This window comes from Saimiri boliviensis, chromosome X (assembly GCF_048565385.1).
Source record: "Saimiri boliviensis isolate mSaiBol1 chromosome X, mSaiBol1.pri, whole genome shotgun sequence".
NCBI classification, from domain to species: Eukaryota; Metazoa; Chordata; class Mammalia; order Primates; family Cebidae; genus Saimiri; species Saimiri boliviensis.
Genome location: NC_133470.1, coordinates 15,792,402 through 15,812,339, shown reverse-complemented (window position 1 = coordinate 15,812,339; position 19,938 = coordinate 15,792,402). Strand labels below are relative to the sequence as shown.

General features: G+C 43.6%; 1 protein-coding gene across 5 annotated transcripts in view; it reads left to right on the top strand.

The window, feature by feature from the left end:
• The first annotated feature begins 4,907 nt into the window (after positions 1-4,907).
• PHKA2 (phosphorylase kinase regulatory subunit alpha 2) overlaps positions 4,908-19,938 on the top strand; it is a 96,269-nt gene continuing 81,238 nt past the window's right edge. For 4 of the 5 annotated variants that reach the window (XM_010334892.3, XM_010334891.2, XM_003924127.4 and 1 more), the window contains exon 1: positions 4,909-5,923. In XM_010334892.3, the coding sequence (XP_010333194.1) occupies positions 5,846-5,923 (78 nt within the window). In that variant the 5' untranslated portion in view covers positions 4,909-5,845. Of the gene's footprint in view, positions 5,924-19,938 lie in introns of all 5 variants that reach the window. The other variant, XM_074391850.1, reaches the window with a different exon arrangement.

Genomic DNA, 19,938 nt, shown 5'->3' with positions numbered 1-19,938 from the left:
GATGTCCTGATTAAGACAAACACAGTTGGCCGGGCATGGTGGCTCACGACTGTAATCCCAGCACTTTGGAAAGCTGAGGTGGGCAGACTGCTTGAGCGCGTAAGTTCGAGACCAGCCTGGGAACCACAGGGAAACTCCCGTCTCTACAAAAAATTAAAAATTAGTTAGGTATAGTGTTGTGTGCCTATAGCCCTAGCTTCTCTTGAGGCTGAGGATGGAGGATTGCTTGAGCCTGAAAGTTTGAGGCTGCAATGCAATGAGCCATGATTGTGCCACTGCACTCCACCTTAGGCGACAGAGTGAGACACCATCTCTTAAAAAGACAAACATAACAATAACATCTTTTGGAAAACAGCAGGTACCCAGCAGATGCAACATTCAAGTGAATGAATGTTATATCTCAGACTGTGACTGTGAAATTAGAGCAAGGGTTGTTCTGCCTCATGAGATCAGTTTCTGAGGTCTCTTTTCCATTTTCCCATGAGTCTTTGAAGATTATCTCTTCAACACATTGCCTTTGGCCTGTAGGCAGTGTACATGACCCAGTTCAAATCTCATCTAAGTATCCACTTCCTCGGTGTCAAACAGGTAGGACTACTGAAAAGTGAGAACAGGATTTGGGATTTCTGCGGTGCTGGTTAGTATGTGCGATCCCCAAACACGGGAAGCTGACCTCACCCTTCCAAGAGGTCTGAGCAAGCTCTTCTTGCAAGGTCCTCAGCTCCCACAAAGATGCCAAGTATTAAATTGATAAGGAGGATGTGAGAGCCTCTAGATTGGGGGAGGGGTGAGACCTCAGAAATCAATCCCCCAAAGCAAATTACATAACCAAAATATACATAAAAGGATGCACAATGTCCAGTATCTTTTAGGTTCTACCCCCCTTATTTTTCCTATTGTGTCTGTGCTGTGGTCCTTAAGCTGAATTCTCTCATCTATTTCTTACTTTAGGCAGACATAGGGCAGAACAGAGAGTGTTTCTGTGAAGCATCCTCCTTTGGGTTTCAGATTGGTCCCACAATCTGAGACTCTACTGTAAGGAAACAGAGGTGGTGCCAATATTAGGAGGCAAGGAGTGTCAGGGCACAGGCCAGTATTTAAAGAAGTATTTCCTCAAAATATTAGTTGTTTTGTTTTGTTTTGTTTTTCACAAAACACTCTGCAGTCATTAACCCCACAAAGGAACTCTGCCGACTTCAGTGAGCAGCAGCATGATTGTTCTTACTGAAAACGGTGAAGCAAGCCAGGCAAGCACCTGTAGTCCCAGCTACTTGGGAGGCTGAGGCAGGAGGATCGCTTAAGCCCTGGGAGTGAGTCCAGCTTGGGCAACACAGAAAGACCTTGTATCTTTAAAACAAACAAACAAACAAACAAAAAATGGTGAAGCAGCTTCACCTGGGAGACTGGGTATGTCTAATGAGGTCAGGTAGTTTGTTGAAGGCCGTTTAGAGGAAGATCTAATTTACTGAATAACCAATTCACAGAGTAGGCTTGTTTGGTCATTTGTCTCCATAAGAGCATTTTAAGGACTATTTAGTTTGTCTCTGTCTGTGCTCCTTGCTGCTGTAGTTGGAGTCCAAAGGTCAGGAAAAAGGAAAGACTGGGTAGGCCTAAGTAGAACATAAGCTTCAATGTGAAGAACTCTTATCAGTATATCCTTTTTGTTTTGTTTTCAAATAGTCTCACTCTGTCACTCAGGCTGGAGTGCAATGGTGTGATCTCGGCTCACTGCACCCTCCGCCTCCCAGGTTCAAGCGATTCTCTTGCCGCATACTCCCGAGTAGCTGGGATTACAGGCACCCACCACCATGCCTGGCTAATTTTGATACTTTTCGTAGAGGTGGGGTTTCACCATATTGGCTAGGCTGGTCTTAAACTCCTGACCTCAAGTGATCCACCCGCCTTGGCCTCTCAAAGTGCTGGGATTACTGGTGTGAGCCACCGCGACCGGCCAGTGTAGACTTCTTTCTTTTCACGTTAGTCTCCGGGTACAGATTCAAGAAGTCAGAGCAGGCAAAAATGGAATATATGTTCTTCTAGAATACATTCTTTTAAATATATTTAATGAACATCTTCCTCACTGTGAAGAAATCTTATGTCCCCTGCTGTTTCCTCTCTTTATCTCTGAGTCTCAGTTGAGCTACAGGAAGCTGGAGCAAAGACAAATTCAACATGCTTTAAAATGTAATGAAAAACAAAATGATCTCAAGTCAACTAAATTATCATAGAAATAACTAAATTTGGTGAATTGGTCATTTTTGGCAAATTCATTCAGAATTGACCCTCTGGGTCGAAGATGGAGTGCTTTTCTTTAGAGTCAAAGACCTGAACCCTACAAAAGAAACATTTATTGGTTTCCACCTTGGATGTTAACATGTGGCAGAATGATGGCAGATCCTCTGGTTGGGGTCAGAAAAATCATATGTGGTGCTACCCCAGGGTCCAGTTCTGGGTTTCCATCTTTTTTTTTTTTTTTTTTTTTGACATGGAGTTTCGATGTTTATTGCCCAGGCTGGAGTACAATGGCATGATCTTGGCTCACTGCAACCTCTACCTCCCAGGTTCAAGTGATTCTCTTGCCTCAGCCTCCCGAGTAGCTGAGATTACAGGCACCCACCACCATGCCCAGCTAATTTTTGTATTTTTAGTAGAGAAGGGGTTTCACCATGTTGGCCAGGCTGGTCTCGAACTCCTGACCTCAGGGGATTCACCTGCCTTGGCCTCCCAAATTGCTGGGATTATAGGCGTGAGCCACCACACTTGGCGCTAAGTTTTCATCTTTATGGAGATCATGAATTAGCTTCAGAAACAGTAATAAACCCTATCATATACTGTATCTGATTCTTGACAAATATTTGAGAAATGACTCAGAGACAAGTTTCTATTGGGTGATAACCAGAGAATGGCTTCATGGAAACCAGATATGGCAGTTTTGTACCTCAAGGATATGAGGATACTAAAACATGAGGCTGATTCTTATATAGTATAGCTTACTGGTCCAAAATGAATCACTAAAGTTTGCTTGGAATTTAAAAGCTTAAAACAGAGTAGCCTTCCTCCTTGGTTTTATCCCAGAATCTGGAGCTTGTTGAAGAACATATCTTACATGTTGCTATGCAATAAGCATAGACCAAAGCCTAAGCCTGCAGACTGCCTGTACACCAAAAGAGGTGCACATGTGTACAGCAGGAATAGCAAAGAATGAAGTCAAGAAACCGAAATGTTTCTGTAATAGGCGGAAATGCCAGATAAGGAGCAAAGATCATCAGTTATTTCCCATATAGCTGCAAAATCGACTCCTAAAGGAGGACCCAATGGAAAGAAAAGCCACAGTGAAAAGAAGCAATGATCCCAGATTTTAGATGCAGATGAATACATGACAATTCTAGCAAGTGTACATATTCAGATTCCGAAACATTTAATGATGATAACAATGTCTAGTTTTACCCCCTAGACCACAGCAAATTCTTCATGGAGGCACATCACACGGATCGCTGCATAATTCAAGAGCCAATATTAAGAAAAAAAAGTATTACATGAAGTAATATGTGAGCTGATGAGGAGTTTGGTGCTTTAGTTGAGTGACAGAGTAAAGCAATAGATTTATGTTCTGGAATATCTAACATAAACTTGATTAAGGACCAAACATAAAGGAACGCAACTAAGCAGGACTGATTTCATTTATTCATGCGAGCAACATTAATTGAGCTCCAACTATATGCTCAACTCTGTAATGAGGCATGATAGGAGATACCAAAGACTGTTTCAGTGAGTAACGTACATTCCAATTAGGAAAATATGCCTCATCCACACACGAAAACATAAATGACAGGAGGCAATACACTTCGGCCAAGTGACAATGAAATTAGTTATGATTTATTAAATATTTTTATACTAGCCAGGCTTGTGCTAAATGCTTTATATTCATCCTTTTGATCTTAAGTCATACTGTGAGGTAGGTGCTATGATTATCCTCATTTTACAGATGACAACACTGAAGTTCAAACATGCAAAACAGTATGCCAAAGGTCATACCACTTGTAAATAGCAGAACTGACATTTGAACTCAAACTGAACTGACTCCGAGTCCTAAGCTCTTATTAAAGAAATGGCTATAGAAGGCCGGGCGCGGTGGCTCACGCCTGTAATCCCAGCACTTTGGGAGGCCGAGGCGGGTGGATCACGAGGTCAAGAGATCGAGACCAGCCTGGCCAACATGGCGAAACCCCGTCTCTACTAAAAATACAAAAATTAGCTGGGCGTTGTGGCGCACACCTGTAGTCCCAGCTACTCAGGAGGCTGAGGCAGGAGAATTGCGTGAACCCAGGAGGCGGAGGTTTCGGTGAGCCGAGATCGCGCCATTGCACTCCAGCCTGGGTAACAAGAGCGAAACTCCGTCTCAAAAAAAAGAAAAGAAAGAAATGGCTATAGAAATTCAGAAAAAAAGGGAAGGCTAATAGAGATGCTGACCTGGCCGTTAAGGAAAGGTAGGCTTCAGTTGGTCAAGGAGAAAAGGAAGGGCCGAAGGGTTCAAGCGTAGAGTAAATGTCTGGAGACTGGCAAAGAGCTTGTGGAAACAATGATTACTTTAGTCTAGCTGTCCAGTGAATTCCTATGTGGGCCAGATTTTGGTGGACACTGAATACCAGGCCGAAGATTGTGAACTGTAAGTTAAAAGCAGCCACAAAACATTACAATGAATGCCAAGTTTCAAGCTGTAGACCTGTGAGCGATGAACTGCGAACCTGGCGGCGGAAGCGGCGCCCAGGTGGCAAGGGGCGGGGTCACAGGCTCCAGAAGTGTCGCTGGGGCACTTGTCCGGGCCTCCCCCTTTTTCTTCCGGGCTGGGCCCCGCTACTTCGGTTCCGCTAGGCGGCGGAGACGGCGCCAGGGGCGGGGCTCCAATCTTGCCCGCAGAGGGGTGCCCAGGCGGCCGCGGTGGGCGGCCCTCTTTCTTTTGCTTCGGGTGTGATTGGCACCCGTCTCGGAGGCCTCCTCACTACCACGCAGCGAAGCCGACTAGTCCCCTGCCCAGAGCCAGGTTCACCTAAACTCCCGCGGACAGCCTCCTTTTTCGTCCCCCACCCCCCAGTGTCGCGACTCTAAGGGTTCCGCTCTGCGGCGGAGGCGGGACCGGAGGCGGGAATGAGGGTACGGGGCCAGACGTCGTCACAGGCGGGAGGCGGGGCGGCCTCCTTACCTGTGCCCCTCAGGGTTCCAAGGGTTCCACTCTGCGGTAGGGGCGGAGGTGGGGTGGAGGCGGGGCAGGAGGGGCCAAGGCGCCCAGGTGGCCTCGGCTGGGGCTGACAGCCGGCTGGGGAGAGAAGGGACTCGGAGGAACGTGGTTCCCGCCGGTTGCTGATTTCTCAGCGGCTCTCCCGGACCGCCCCCTTTTCCTTCCCCCTCAGGCCACGACTTGGAGGGTTCCGCTCTGCAGCGGGAGCGGGGCCAGGGACGGGTCTGAGCGCGGCCTGGGCGGGCTGGACTCTTTTTCCCGCCCGGGGGACCTCTTTCCGACCGCCGGGACGTAAAAGGGGCTCGGCAGGGGCGTCCTCGCTCTAGCGTCCCGGGTCCCGCCAGCGTCGGGAGCCCAGCGGGCCCGGCCTAGGCGGGACCTTTGTCGCGCCAGCCCCCGTCCCCTCCCCCGCGCCTCTGGTTGGCTTGCTTTCCAGCCAGACTTTGGGGCTAGCGTTTAGAAAAGTCTCGACCTCCTCCGGCCCAGCCCCATCCCGAGAACTGACTGAGGCTGTGAGTGTCCAGGAACCAGGCCCGCTTGGAGGCCAGAGCCTCGACGTCCCGCGCCCACGCGGCAGAGTGGGCTCTGCGGCCCAGGAGACTCGGGGAGATGCGGAGCAGGAGCAATTCCGGGGTCCGCTTGGACGGGTACGCGCGGCTGGTGCAGCAAACCATCCTGTGTTACCAGGTAAAGACGGACCGCCCACAGGGAACGCTTAGAACTGCCCTCTCGTGTCACTCAGTCTCCTCCCCAGGCCTCTGGCCCTCTTGCGACCTGAGACCTTGCAATTGAGTTTCCTATTTGAATCTAGTCCTTGCTAGCCAGTGATTGACCCCATTGCCACCTGTGCTCCTTAAAATTCAGGGGACCTAATTGTTGCTACGGCTACTTTTCACAGAATTCTTTGGCCATTGTTCAGGATGAGAATGAGCCTCACCTGTGCCCTGGGTCCAAACTGCCTCTTTGCATTACTCTGCTTTTTTTGGACGAGAAAAGAGGTATGGGGGTGTTGGACAGACAACACTGAATGAAAACACTAAACAGGAGTGAAGAAGTTCCTTAAGTTGACACAGGACTCTGCAGTGCGGGGCGACAGCTTCTGTCCCTCCCATGAGCTGCCTTGGTAGAGACCCACCTGGGAGGCCTTTACATTGATTGCTGTTTTACAGGTAAGAAAATTGTAAGGCCAGAAAGGTCACTACATGTAGCAGGTCAGCCCCGAAATCTCCCAAACTCACAGGGCCCTATGACACTGCCCATGTGGCCCGAGGTCTGAATGTGCCTGCTATGCTTTGTGTTCCTGGGCTAAAATTATTTGTGGGTCCATCAATGTAAGACCACTGAACTATTTTTATTCCCAGTGAAGACAGCAGCTATGTTTCTTGCCCTCAATCAACAGCAACTATTTATAGGGCCTTCAAAGTCAAAGGAAGGGAGTGGCATTCACGGTTTAGAGGCCTGGCCTGCAAGTTTGGAGCCATGGTCATTTCCAAGGCACTGACCATTTTCCCTTCTTAGCTAATTTCTTAGTCTTGCTTCCTCACTTAGGAAATATTTGTGGTGTATCTGTTATATGCAAGGCACTCGACAAAGTGCTGGGGTTACAAAGAATAAATAATCATAGTGCAGTAACATTTATTCATAGGATATAGGTCCAAAGTCCCTTATCTGGTTTGGTTTGGTTTTGTTGTTTGAGACAGGATCTCACTCTATCGCCCAGGTTGCAATGCAGTGGCGTGATCTCGGGTCACTGCAGCCTCCCCCTCTTGGGTTCAAGGGATTCTCCTGCCTCAGCCTCCCGAGTAGCTGGGACTACACGTGTGTGCCACCACACGTGGCTAATTTTTGCATTTTTAGTAGTGACGGGGGTTTCACTGCACTGGCCAGAATGGTCTCAAACCCCTGACCTCAAGTCATCCTCTCACCTCAGCCTCCCAAAAGGGCTGGTATTACAGGCATGAGCCACTGCACCTGGCCTCAGAGTCCGTTAATCTGAAACCCTGTGGATCAGTTGTGGTTTGCCCGTCAGAAATGTTTGGCTTTTAGAAAGGTAATATGCATACAACGTACTGTGTATGCCATAATAACTACAGCCAGATCTGAGCAGTACTCCTTCATCAAACAGGTTGTTACTTCCACATCAGAACAGGAGTATTCACACTGAGTGGGATAAGAAAAGGCTGAAGAGAGTTTCACATTAGTTCGGTTCATCTCTGGCCATCAGAGAGCTTGCTGCAAACTTAGGAAAACACTTTTAAGTTTTCAGAGCTTACTGGCTTTTGAGATTGCACATGAAGGATTATGGTCTTTATTTTGGGAGCTTTGAGGAAGGACCCCTCACCCAGTTTGTGGGAGCAGGAGAGGAGTCCTATAAGGAATGAAGTTCAAGTTGAGAGCAGGAGAAGAAGTAGGCAGGCAAATGAAGGTTATTTTTTCCCTTCCTCCTTGGAATATAATTACATCTATAAAGTGTTTTAAAATCCAAATGGAGGGCTGGGTGCGGTGGCTCACGCCTGTAATCCCAATACTTTGGGAGGCTGAGGCAGGCAGATCCAAGGTCAGGAGATCAAGACTAGCCTGGCCCACAAAATGAAACCCCATCTCTACTAAAAATACAAAAATTAGCCGGGCATGGTGGCGTGCACCTGTAGTCCCAGCTACTTGAGAGGCTGAGGCAGAATTGCTTGAATCCGGGAGGCGGAGATTGCAGTAAGCCGAGATCATGCCACTGCACTTCAGCTTGAGCGACAGAGTAAGACTTCGTCTCAAAAAAAAGAAAAAAAAATCCAACCCCAGGCCTTGTGGTCCTCGCAGGAGTACTCTGGCTTATTGCGGGCCCTTTCCTGAAGGTCCTGCTACAGCTACTCATTCCTTGAGCGTTATTATATCTCCCCATTGATGCCATCAGATCCTAAGTACAGGACTTCATCAATTTCTTTGCGTCAAGCAGTGGCCCAAAGCATGAAAGGTACTCTTTTTTTTTTTTTTTTTTGGAGACAGAGTCTCGCTCTGTCACCCAGGCTGGAGTGCAGCGGCTCGATCTTGGCTTACTGCAACCTCCGCCTCTCAGGTTTAAGTGATTTTCTTGGGTCAGCCTCCTGAGTAGCTGGAACACAGGTGCACACTGCTACGCCTAGCTAACTTTTTATATTTTAGTAGAGACAGGTTTCACTCTGTTGCCCAGGCTGGTCTCTAACTTCTGAGCTCAGGCAATCCACCCATCTCAGCCTCCCAAAGTGCTAGGATTACAGGCGTGAGCCGCCGCACCTGGCTGAAAGCTACTCTGAAGTCCTTGATGATAAAAGACTTCCTGCAGGATCTGAGCCATCCTAATGGCCCAGTTACCTGTCCAGGTTTGCCTTCCCTCAGAAGCAAAAGAATTGTCTTCTCATTAAAGCAAATCTGTGGGATTGGACTTTCCTCCCCAGCATTTTAATGATTAAAAAAAAAGTTGTGTGAGGCTTTAGTTGTATTTATTTTGGGGGTAGTTGGGGAGTAGCCCTTGTGTTTGCCCTCCTTTTCCCTTCCTGTGTTGTCAAGCTCTTCTGGCTAACCAGAATACTCCAAGCACAGTTCTGCAGGGAAATCCCATGCATCCACAAGTGCAGAATCGCACCCATCCACCCCCACAACTAGTGTTCACAGTGGGAGAACCCTGACCCATTCAAGGCCTCATTACCGCTGAGAAATCTTAGGAAGGTCACCTAACTACTCTGGAAAAAGGAATAAGCACTTTTATGTTATGTATGTGTTACCACAATTAAAAAAAGAATGAGCTGCACGAAAGATTTCTAAAGTTTATGCTGACTCTCCCCACCTTCTGTAGATAATGTGCAAGATGTTTATGAGGCGTTTTTTAATGTCAGCTGGTAACAAGCTCTGAACTGTTTCTGATTTGCTTTTTAAATTGAGATTGATTTACATTGGTTTCATCTGCTAGAAATCATTTGTGTTAAATATGTCAAGCTAATCATCATTCTTCTGTTAGAGGCAATAGTTGGTTCCTATCAGCTAACATCTTAACTAATCCCTTTTTCTATATCTGTGAAAGAGAAGAACATTTCCCATTAGTCATTTGCCAAATAGACTTGCTGCTAAATATTATTTGAAACTGTAATGCAAAGAATGAAAGAGCTATGGTTACAAAAGGGTTCTTTTGCAGGTTTGATTTTGTAAATATATACTCTAGGAAGTATCTTTAAAAATTTCTTGCCTTTGCCGGGCGTGGTGGCTCACACCTGTAATCCAAGCACTTAGGAGGCCAAGGCAGGCGGATCACCTGAGGTCAGGAGTTCAAGACCAGCCTGATCAACATAGTGAAACCGCGCCCCCCTCCCCCCCCCCGTCTTAAAAAAAAAAAAAATTGTTGCCTTTAAAAGAAGAAATTTTTAGATTGTTTTGGCTCAGGTAAGAAATACGAACTTCATACATCTTTTTTACTAACAACTGTTTGAAGGCTCCTTAATGAAAGTATGAAGCATGAAGTAGTGATAAGAGAATATGGTTCAGAAGGAGAAGCAATGATCAAGGCAGTGTTCCCTGTAATGACAGATTATTTGGGATAATAAAGCAAATAACTAAGAGCCTGGGACAGTAAATCTTGTAAATGGCCATGGAATTTAAAATGAGAAGAATGGAATAAGTAAAACATGGAGTATGGAACAAATAGTAATAAGAGGAATTGGGGAGAGAGTTAAAAAAGATATAATTAAGTACTAGAAAATAATAATATGGCAGAAGAATAGGAAGAGACTGGAATGAAAGCATTCCTTTTTTTTTTTTTTTTTTTTTTTTGAGATGGAGTCTGGCCCTGTTGCCCAGCCTAGAGTGCAGTGGCATGATCTCAGCTCACTGTAGCCTCTAATTCCTGAGTTCCAGCGATTCTCCTGCCTCAGCCTCCGGAGTGGCTAGGATTACAGGGGTGTGCCACCACACCTGGCTAATTTTTGTATTTTAAGTAGAGATGGGATTTCACCATGCCAAACTGGTCTTGAACTTTTGACCTCAAGTGATCTGCCCACCTTGGCCTCCCAAAGTGCTGGGATTACAGGCATGAGCCACCTCTCCTGGCCAGAAGTGAAAGCATCCTAAGGGCTTTATCCCATTAAGAAGGAGGATAAAGGTGTTATCATAGCTTTTTTAAGTTAAGAGTTTGTGTTTAAGCAGTACCATTAATATATGTGGAATATATAACTTTTAAAATGATAGAGGAATAAAGAAAATCTGATCATCTGAGTGAAGGGAGGAAAAGAGTGCTGGGGAGGGTAGGAAGTAAAAAAAATATGGCAATTATAAAGTACAAAATAAGAAGATGCAAATAAATCCAACTGCACAGTATTAATCACAACAAGAGTCTTTCTCGTTAGTGTAGTGGTGAGGATCTCTGCCTGTCACAAGTATAAATTCTGAAATCCACTAGATAATAGAAATTATTATTATTTTGAGACAGAGTCTTGCTCTGTCACCCAAGCTGGACTGCAGTGGCATGATCTTGGCTCACTACAACCTCTGCCTCCCAAGTTCAGGCAATTCTCCTGCCTTAGCCTCCTGAGTAGCTGGGATTACAGGCACCATTATGCCTAGCTAATTTTTATATTTTTAGTAGAGACAGGGTTTCGCCATGTTGGCCAGGCTGGTCTCGAACTCCTGACCTCAGGTGATCCGCCTGCCTTGGCCTCCCAAAGTGCTGGGATTACAGGTATGAGCCACCGAGGCTCACCCAGATAATAGTTGTTTTTAAAAACTTTTTAAAAGGTGTATGTCATAAGATGCGAAACCTAAAACACAGGATACTGAGAGGTTGAAAGTAATATGCTTGGCAAACACTAACCAAAAATACATTGATGTATGACTATCAGACCAAATAGACTTTGAAATTATTTTTTTAATTATATTAGAGTTACAGAATGGTATTGCTAGATGACAAAAGGCTAATTCGCCAAGAAAATTAGCAATTTCAAATCTGCAGAGTACTAACATAGCTTCAAAGCATGTAAAGCAAAACTTGACCTAACTGTAGGAGAAGTCGTCAAATCCATAATCATAGAGTTTTTAAACCCCCCTCAGATACTGTTAGATCAAGCAGAGAAATAATTAGGCCATAGAAAATTGGAGCACCGTAAGAAACAAATTTGATTAAGTACCTGTACATAGAACTCTGCACTGACCCAATAGGAAATACTTACTTGTTTCAGCCTCATAAGGTATATTTTTTTCAAAAAGTGATGACAGATGAGGGTATAAAGGAAATTCAAAAAATACTGAAGGATCAACTTTATGTGTGCCACATTTTTTTTTTGGCCAAAATGCAAGAAAATTAGAGAACAATAACAAACAATTGCTAATGCTTCCCATATATGTTTGGAAACTTAGCAAGCCTGCCTCTGAATATGCATGGATTGAACAAGAAATTATATTGGAAATTAGGAAAGAGAAGTGAATGACAGCAAAAGCATTCCAAATGAAAATGTATGGGATTACAGCTAAAGTGGGGTTTGAGGTGAAATTTATATTCTTACATGTATATGTTGGAAAAGAAGAAAGATTTAAAAATTAATAAACTCACAGTTGTGAAAAGGACAACAGAGTGTATTCAAGAAAATAGAAGGAAATAGTAAGGGTACAAGCAGCAATTAATGTACTATAAAACAGACAGCAAAGATGGGCAAAGCCAAAAGCTGATTTTTTGAAAAGACTAGTAAAGAGACAGACTTCTGGCAGGGTTGATGGGAGGGATGAGGGAGGGAGGAGGGACAAATGGACCATACAGTAGTCCCCCTTCTTCACAGGGGATGCATTCCAGACCCTGGTGGATGCCTGAAACAACACATAGTAGCAACCTAGATATACTGTGTTTTTTCCTGTACATAGATGCCTATGATAAAGTTTATGAATTAGGCACAGTAAGAGATTAAGAACAACAATAATAAAATAGAACAGTTATAACAATATACTGTAATAAAAGTTATGTGAATGTGGCCTCTCCCTCTCAAAATATCTTACTGTATGTAGTATTTTCAGACCACGGTTGACCACCAGTAACTGAAATGATAGAAAAGGAAACGGGGTTGGGAAGGACTACTATATTAAGAGTGGACTGTTTTCTAGCTAAGTGTTACCAGTGTTAAGAAAAAATTAAATCCCTGTTAGACCTATAACCCTTAAAAAAATGGAATGAGTCCAAAAGTCCTAGTCCAAGATGCTTTTACAGAGAAGGACCAAGGAACATTTAGAGATTTATTTCTTTATATGTCTTGGAAGTTAAAGATTTTGACTTTTATTCTGAATAAGAAGGGAAGCCCTGAGAGAATTTTGAGCAGGGGAATGATGTCATCCAAATCATGTTTGAAAAGAATCACTTTGGCTGGGTGAAGTGGCTCACGCCTGTAATCCCAGGACTTTGGGAGGCCAAAGTGGGTGGATCACGAGGTCAGGAGTTCAAGACCAGCCTGACCAAGATAGTGAAACCCCGTCTCTACTAAAAATACAAAAATTAGCTGGGCATGGTGGCACCTGCGTATAATCCCAGCTACTTGAGAGGCTAAGGCAGAAAATTCCTTGAACCCGGGAGGCAGAGGTTGCAGTAAACTGAGATTGTACCACTGCATTCCAGCCTGGATGACAGAGCGAGACTCTGTCTCAAAAAAAAAAAAAAAAAAAAAAGGGAAAGAATAAATCACTCCATTGGCTGCATGGAATATTGACTGTAGGGGACCAAGGAGCAAAGCAGAATGACCAGTTAGGAAGCTTCTGCAGTTGGAGCTTGATGACTCAGACAAGAGTTGTTCAGGTGGAGATAGTGCGGAATGGTGAGATTTGGGGTAAATTTTGAAGGTAGAAACAACAGGATTTACTGGTGGAATGAGTATTGGGTGTGTGAATAAAGAAAAGTCAAGAATGACTTCAAGATTTTAGGCTTACACAACTGGGAGGAGGGAATTACCATTTACTACGTTGGAGAAAATTGTGGGGAAGCAAGTTTGGGGGGGAAGATAGCGTTTTGTTAAGTTTGAGGTATCTGTTAGGCATCTATCTGTATTAGTCCATTTTCACGCTTCTGATAAAGACATGCTTGAGACTGGGCAATTTACAAAAGAAAGAGGTTGAATTGGACTTACAGTTCCACGTGGCTAGGAAGCCTCACAATCATGGCAGAAGGCAAGGAGGAGCAAGTTCCATCTTATGTGGATGGCGGCAGGCAAAGAGAGGTGCTTGTGCAGGGAAACTCCCCTTTTTATGCCATCAGATCTCATGAGACTGATTCGCCATTATGAGAACAGCATGGGAAAGAGCTGCCCCCATGATCCAATTACCTCCCACCAGATTCCTCTCACAACATGTGGGAATTATGGGAGTACAATTCAAGATGAGATTTGGGTGGAGACACAAAGCCAAATCATATAAGCATCCAAGTAGAAATGGTAAGTAGGCAGTTGAATATGTGAGTCTAGAAGTTAGGGGAGAGGTCTGGGCCAGAGACAGAAATATAGGAGTCATTGGTATATGTGTGGAAGTTAAAAGGCCCTGAGACGAGACGAGATCACAGAAACAAGTACAAGACAGAGAAGCCATGAGGTTCAAAGAGGAGACCCCCAGAAGTGGAAAGATCCAGATTATGAGGGGGAGTTGCTGCCAAGGGGGACTGAGAAGAAGCCATCAGGAAGTAGGAGGAAAACCAGCTAAGGGTCCCTGTGCCCCAAAGTCCTATGTTGAAGTCCTAATCTCAGTGTGATGGCGTTAGGAGGCAGGGCCTTTGGGAGATGATTAGGTCATAAGGGTAGGGTCCTGATGCATGGGATTAATGCCCTTCTGAGCAGAGACACGAGAGATGATTCTCTTCACTACCACCATGTGAGTGCACAGCAAGAAGGTGGCCGTCTGCAAGCCAGGAGGAGGGCCCTCACTAGAATTTGACCCTGCTGGCACCCTGAGCTTGGATTTCCTAGCCTCCAGAATTGCGAGAAATATATTTCTGTTGTTTAGGCCACCCTGTCTTTGGTATTTTGTTAAAACAACCCAAACTGACTAAGATAGAAGTTGGGAAAGTGATTCAAGGAGGAGGAAGTCATCAGATGAGGAAAAGGCTGATAATGAGACAAGATCAAGTAGCTTCAGGACTGAGAGTTGACCATTAGATATGGTAATGTGGAGATTATTGGTGACCGTGTCTGACAGTTTATATGGAGTATAAGACACAAACATTGGGCAAATTGAACTCAAGACAGAAGGGAAGGACAGAAACTAAAGATTATGAGTTTAAACAGTTCTTCTGAAGAGTTCTGCTGTAAATAAGAGCAGTGGTTGGGTGGAGATATGGGGTTGAGAGGTGTTTTGTTTGTTTTTGTTTTTTGAGATGGAGTTTTGCTCTTGTTGCCCAGACTATATATAGTGCAATGGCACAATCTCGGCTCACTGCAACCTCCGCCTCCTGGGTTCAAGCAATTCTGTGGCCTCAGCCTCCCAAGTAGCTGGGATTACAGGCATGTGCCACCATGCCCGGCTAATTTTGTATTTTTAGTAGAGACAGGGTTTCTCCATGTTGGTCAGACTGGTCTCCAACTCCCAACCTCAGCTGATTTGCTCACCTCGGCCTTCCAAGGTGCGGGATTACAGGTGTGAGCCATCCTGCCCGGCCTGAGGGTTTTTTTTTTTTTTTTTAATATGAGAAATTATATATCTGGTGGGAATGATCTAGTAGACAGGGAAAAACTGATCATGCAAGGAGCAAAGTCCTGGCATGCAAGAGAGCAGATGGATGGTAGTGTACATATTATAGGTGACCTTAGACAGGAGCACAGATAGCTCATCCATCAAAACGACAGAATGCGGGGTACATCGCCACCGTGTTCCCTTTTGATTGGTTCTGCCTCCTCAGCAAAACATGAAGCACGGTCACTGGCTGAGAGTAAGAATGGGGAGGAGCTATTGGAGGTTTGAGAGAGAAGGTATGAAAGTGTCCTTTAGGAGAATAAGGAAATGAATGGACAAGGGATTTCTAGATATTCATTAGACAGCACTAAGGGTCATTCATTTAAAAGGAGTTCAGTCAGTGTGGCTGTGCGTTTTTCTTCAGCCACATTCAGCTGCATGGGTGCACCCTCAGAGCGGGCAGAGGCAGATTTAGCCAGAGCTGGCCTTTTGCCCATTGAGTACGAGGACTTCATTGTTGTTGACAGAGGGGCAGGGGATTAAAGATAATCCCTATCTTAAACTGTTTCAGATAAAAGAGAGACAGCTCTCAACTCTTTTCAGAAGACCAACACCCCATGATGCCGTAGTCAAACAAGGCATGCTAAGACATAAAACTTAAGAAGGAAATTCACTTATGAATATTGATGTTAAAGACACAAAGTAAAATATTAAGAAAATGAATCAAGCAGTGTATATAAAACATCATGATCAGGTGTGGTTTATCCCCCCAAAACAAGGAAATTTACTATAAAATCTATTAATGTATTTTTTACCACATTAATAAATTAGAGAAGAAAAACAGTGTGATCATCTCAATAGATATAGAAAAGCATTTTATAAAATCCGGTATCCATTAATGATTTTAAAAGCACCTGTTAAGGCCAGGTGCAGTGGCTCATGCCTATAATCCCAGCAGTTTGGGAGGCTGAGGAGGGTAGATCACCTGCGGTCAGGAGTTTGAGACCAGCCTGGCCAACATGGTGAAACCGCGTCTGTACTAAAAATACAAAAATTAGCTGGGCATGGTGGCGGGCGCCTGTAATCCCAGATACTTGGGAGGCTGAGGCAGGAGAATCGCTTGAACCCGAGAGGTGGAGGTTTCACTGAGCCAAAATCGTGCTACCGCACTCCAGCCTGGGTGACAAAGTGAGACTCAGTCTCAGAAAAAGCACCTCTTAGACAACGAGGCATACGGTGGAATTTTATTATCTTGATAAAGAGTAATGTGCAAATAAATCTACAAACCTCATAAGTAATGTATTGGGGAAAGATTTAAAGTCAAGAACTTCAATGCTCTCCCCATCACCCCTCCTATTCAGCATTGTAAGTATGCCCCCATGTAACAGACATGAAAAGGAAGTAAGAGAGATTATTATTGCAGAAAAAAGTGCTACAGAAAACCCAAAGTGACTGAAACTAGTGTTTTCCATTTTTCAAGCAAGTTTGCCATATATAAAATCCATATGCAGTGATCAAGGTACCCCTTTATGGCAGTCACAAACAATTTGTAAATGTTATTTCTTAGAAAAGCATTCAGAAAACTGTTGAATAAATCTAATGCAAGGGCTAGACATGCCTGGAGCAAGTTATAAAGCTCTGTTGAGGGATATAAAAGAAGACAAATACAAGGAGAAACACACCATGTTCTTGAATGGGGAGATTCAGTGTTGTAAAGATACATTCTCCCCAAATTAATGTATAAATTCAGTGGACTGCCAATCCAAGCCCAAAGAGACCTTTTCAAGGAAATTTATCCTAAAATTCACATGCTGCAGTAAGGGGCCAAGAATAGCCAAGATACATTTTAAGTAGAAAAGGTGAAGGATTGCCTTGCCAGATTTCGACACGTAAATCTAAGGTCATTAAGATTGTGTGATTTAGGCACAGCAGCAGACAAATAGACCAGTGGAAAAGAAGAAAGACCTCAGGAACAGAAAGAATAGATTATTCAGAAAAAATGTTAGGACAATTGGCTGTCTATATGGAAAAAATTCTGTCTCTCTGACTATACGTAAGAATAAATTCCAGACGGTATAAAGGGCTACATGTGAAAAGCAAAGCTATAAAACTTGAAATAGAACACTGTTATAGTCTTGAGATAGGAAATGATTTCTTAAACTAATCATAAAAATCATAAATCATAAAATAAATTGATAAATTCAACTATATGCAAAAGCAAAACGTCTTATGACAAGAAGTTTAAGGTTAAAAGATGACCTACAGAATGAAAGAAGGCGCATATGAGGAGAAACACACCATGTTCTTGAATGGGAAGATTCAGTTCTTGAATCACATCTTGGAAGCAGGTCCTCTGCCCTAGTCAAGCTCTCACATGACTGCAGCCCTGGCCAGCATCTTGACTGAAACCTTATGCGAGGCTTTGAGCCAGACCCACCCAGTTAAAGCTGCTTCTGAATTGCCGACCCACAGAAACTGTGAGATAATAGAAGTTTATTGGTTTTAAGTTACCAAGTTTTGGAATTGTTTGTTATTTAGCAATATGTAACTAATACAAAAGCTTAATCCTAAGAGTGTCCTTAGAGAGTCAGCCATTTACGTAGTTGATTGGATTCAAGTTTCCATCTTAGTTGAGAGCCTGTTTTAATTTGATGAGATGGCAGGTAACATCATTGTTTAGCTTCTGGGTTTGCAAAACCCTTCTCTTTTCATTACAAAGAGAAGGGATTTGCAACACAGTACCAGAATAACCAAAAACTATTTTAAATTCAGGTGATTTCATTTTATCCCTTTAAGTTGATTCCCTTCATCATTTACAGTAATTTTATATATTTCTATAATGTTTTCTACACTGTAAACAAGCAATTTGCAGAGGAGGAAACTAATAAATGGGCTAAAAGATGGCTCAACTTCACTAGCAATCTGAGAAAGTAAAGCAAATTAAAACAACAAATTCAGACTGACAGATGGCAACAATTTTAAAGCATAATTCCAAGTGTTGGCAAGGTTGTAAAGAAGAGGTAACTCTCATGTATCACTCATGAGAAGATGTATTAATAAAGGTAGGCTAACTGCTGTTAGAAACAAAATCCAAAATTTCATTGGCTAAACACAGAAATTGATTTTGTACACATATAACAGCCCCTTGTGGGTCCACGTCATGGGGGGTTCACCCAGATACCTGGACTACCAGTGGCCTTACCATCTTCAGTGTGCAGCTTCCAAGGTCACCCTGGATGTAGACATCCAGCTGGCGTACTAGGGAAGTACAAAAGATTATTCATGAGAAGGCTTTATCGGCAAGGCTTGGAAGTTGTGTACTTGACTTTCGTTCACATTCCCTTGGCTAAAACTCAAGCACAGGGCCATGTGGAACTGCAAGGGATGATGGGAAACACAGTATAACTGAGTGCCTAGGAAGAAGAGGAAATCAGATTGGGGATTAGGTGGTGGTTTATGCTGCAAAATGTAAACTACAGACTGTTAATTGGTACAATCACTTTGGAAAGCAATTTGAGATGGTGAACCTGAAGCAATGCATGCTGTACGACCCAGGAGGCCCATATCTAAATATAGACACTAATGATATGCTTTTACCCACTGCCCAAGGAGACTTGTACAACAACATTTATTGAAGCATTGTTTATAAAAGAGGAAAATTAGAAAAAATCTGACTGTTCATCAATTTGGAAATGGACGAATAAGAGATCTAGCCACACAGTGGACTACTATGTAGCCATTAAAATGAATAACCCAGATTTACATATATCAAATTGGATAACCCTCAAACATTTACAGTTGAATGGTGACTGTATTTAATAACAATATATTGTATTCTTGAAGATTACTAAGAGAAGATTTTAAGTGTTCTCACCACAAAAATAAGTATGTGGGGTAGTACATATGTTAATTAATTCAATTTAGCCATGCCCCAATGCACTCATTTCAAAACATGTTATATATGATAAATATATAGTTTTTTTATGAGACAGGGTATCACTCTGTCACCCAGGCTGTAGTGCACTGACAGCATCGTGGCTCTTTGTAGTCTCAACCTCCCGGGCTCAAGTGATCTTTTCACCTCAGCCTCCCCAGTAGCTGGGACTATAGGCACATGCCTCCACACGTGGCTAATGTTTTATTTTTTGTAGAGACGAGGTCTCACTGTATTGCCCAGTCTGGTCTCGAACTCCTGGGCTTGAGCAATCCTCCCACCTCAGCCTCCCAAAGTGCTGGGGTTACAGGTGTGAGCCACCATGCCTGGCCCAATTTTTGTCTATTAAAAAATTTAAAGATGAGTTTTTAAAAAAGCAAGTTATAGAAGAATAAATATAGAATATTACTAGGTATGTAGGACTTCTAAAACACCTGAAATATGGTTATATCTTGATTATGGACACGTATTTTTCTAAAAATTTTAAAACCATAAACAAGAAAAATACACTCCAGCTTTGGAATAGTGTGACAGTTCACAGAGGGTGATCCCCAGATTCCTGAAGGTCCCTGATACCCTTTCAGGATCTCTGTGAGGTCAAAACCATTTTCATCCCATTCCTAACATGTGATTTGCCTTTTTTCACTGTGTTGACATTTGCAGTGGTAGTAGGAAGCTAGTGCTTCAGTACAAATCAAGGCAGGGACTCCAAACTAGACTAGGAGTCATATACTACAAAAAAAAACAAAAGAAAGAAGAAAAGGAAAAAAATCAGTTACACTTCAGAATGTCCTTTTTGAAGCATTAAAAATTTTTTCATGTTTAAGTTTTATCTAATCTTTAAAATATTCTGTGTGTTGGGCCCGGCGCCATGGCTCACGCCTGTAATCCCAGCATTTTGGGAGGGCAAGGCAGGTGGATCACCTGAGATCGGGAGTTCGAGACCAGCCTGACCAATATAGAGAAACCCTGTCTCTACTAAAAATACAAAATTACTGGGGCATGGTGGCATATGCCTGTAATCCCAGCTAGTCAGGAGGCTGAGGCAGGTGAATCACTTGAACCCAAGAGGCAGAGGTTGCGGTGACCTGAGATCACGGTATTGCACTTCAGTCTGGGC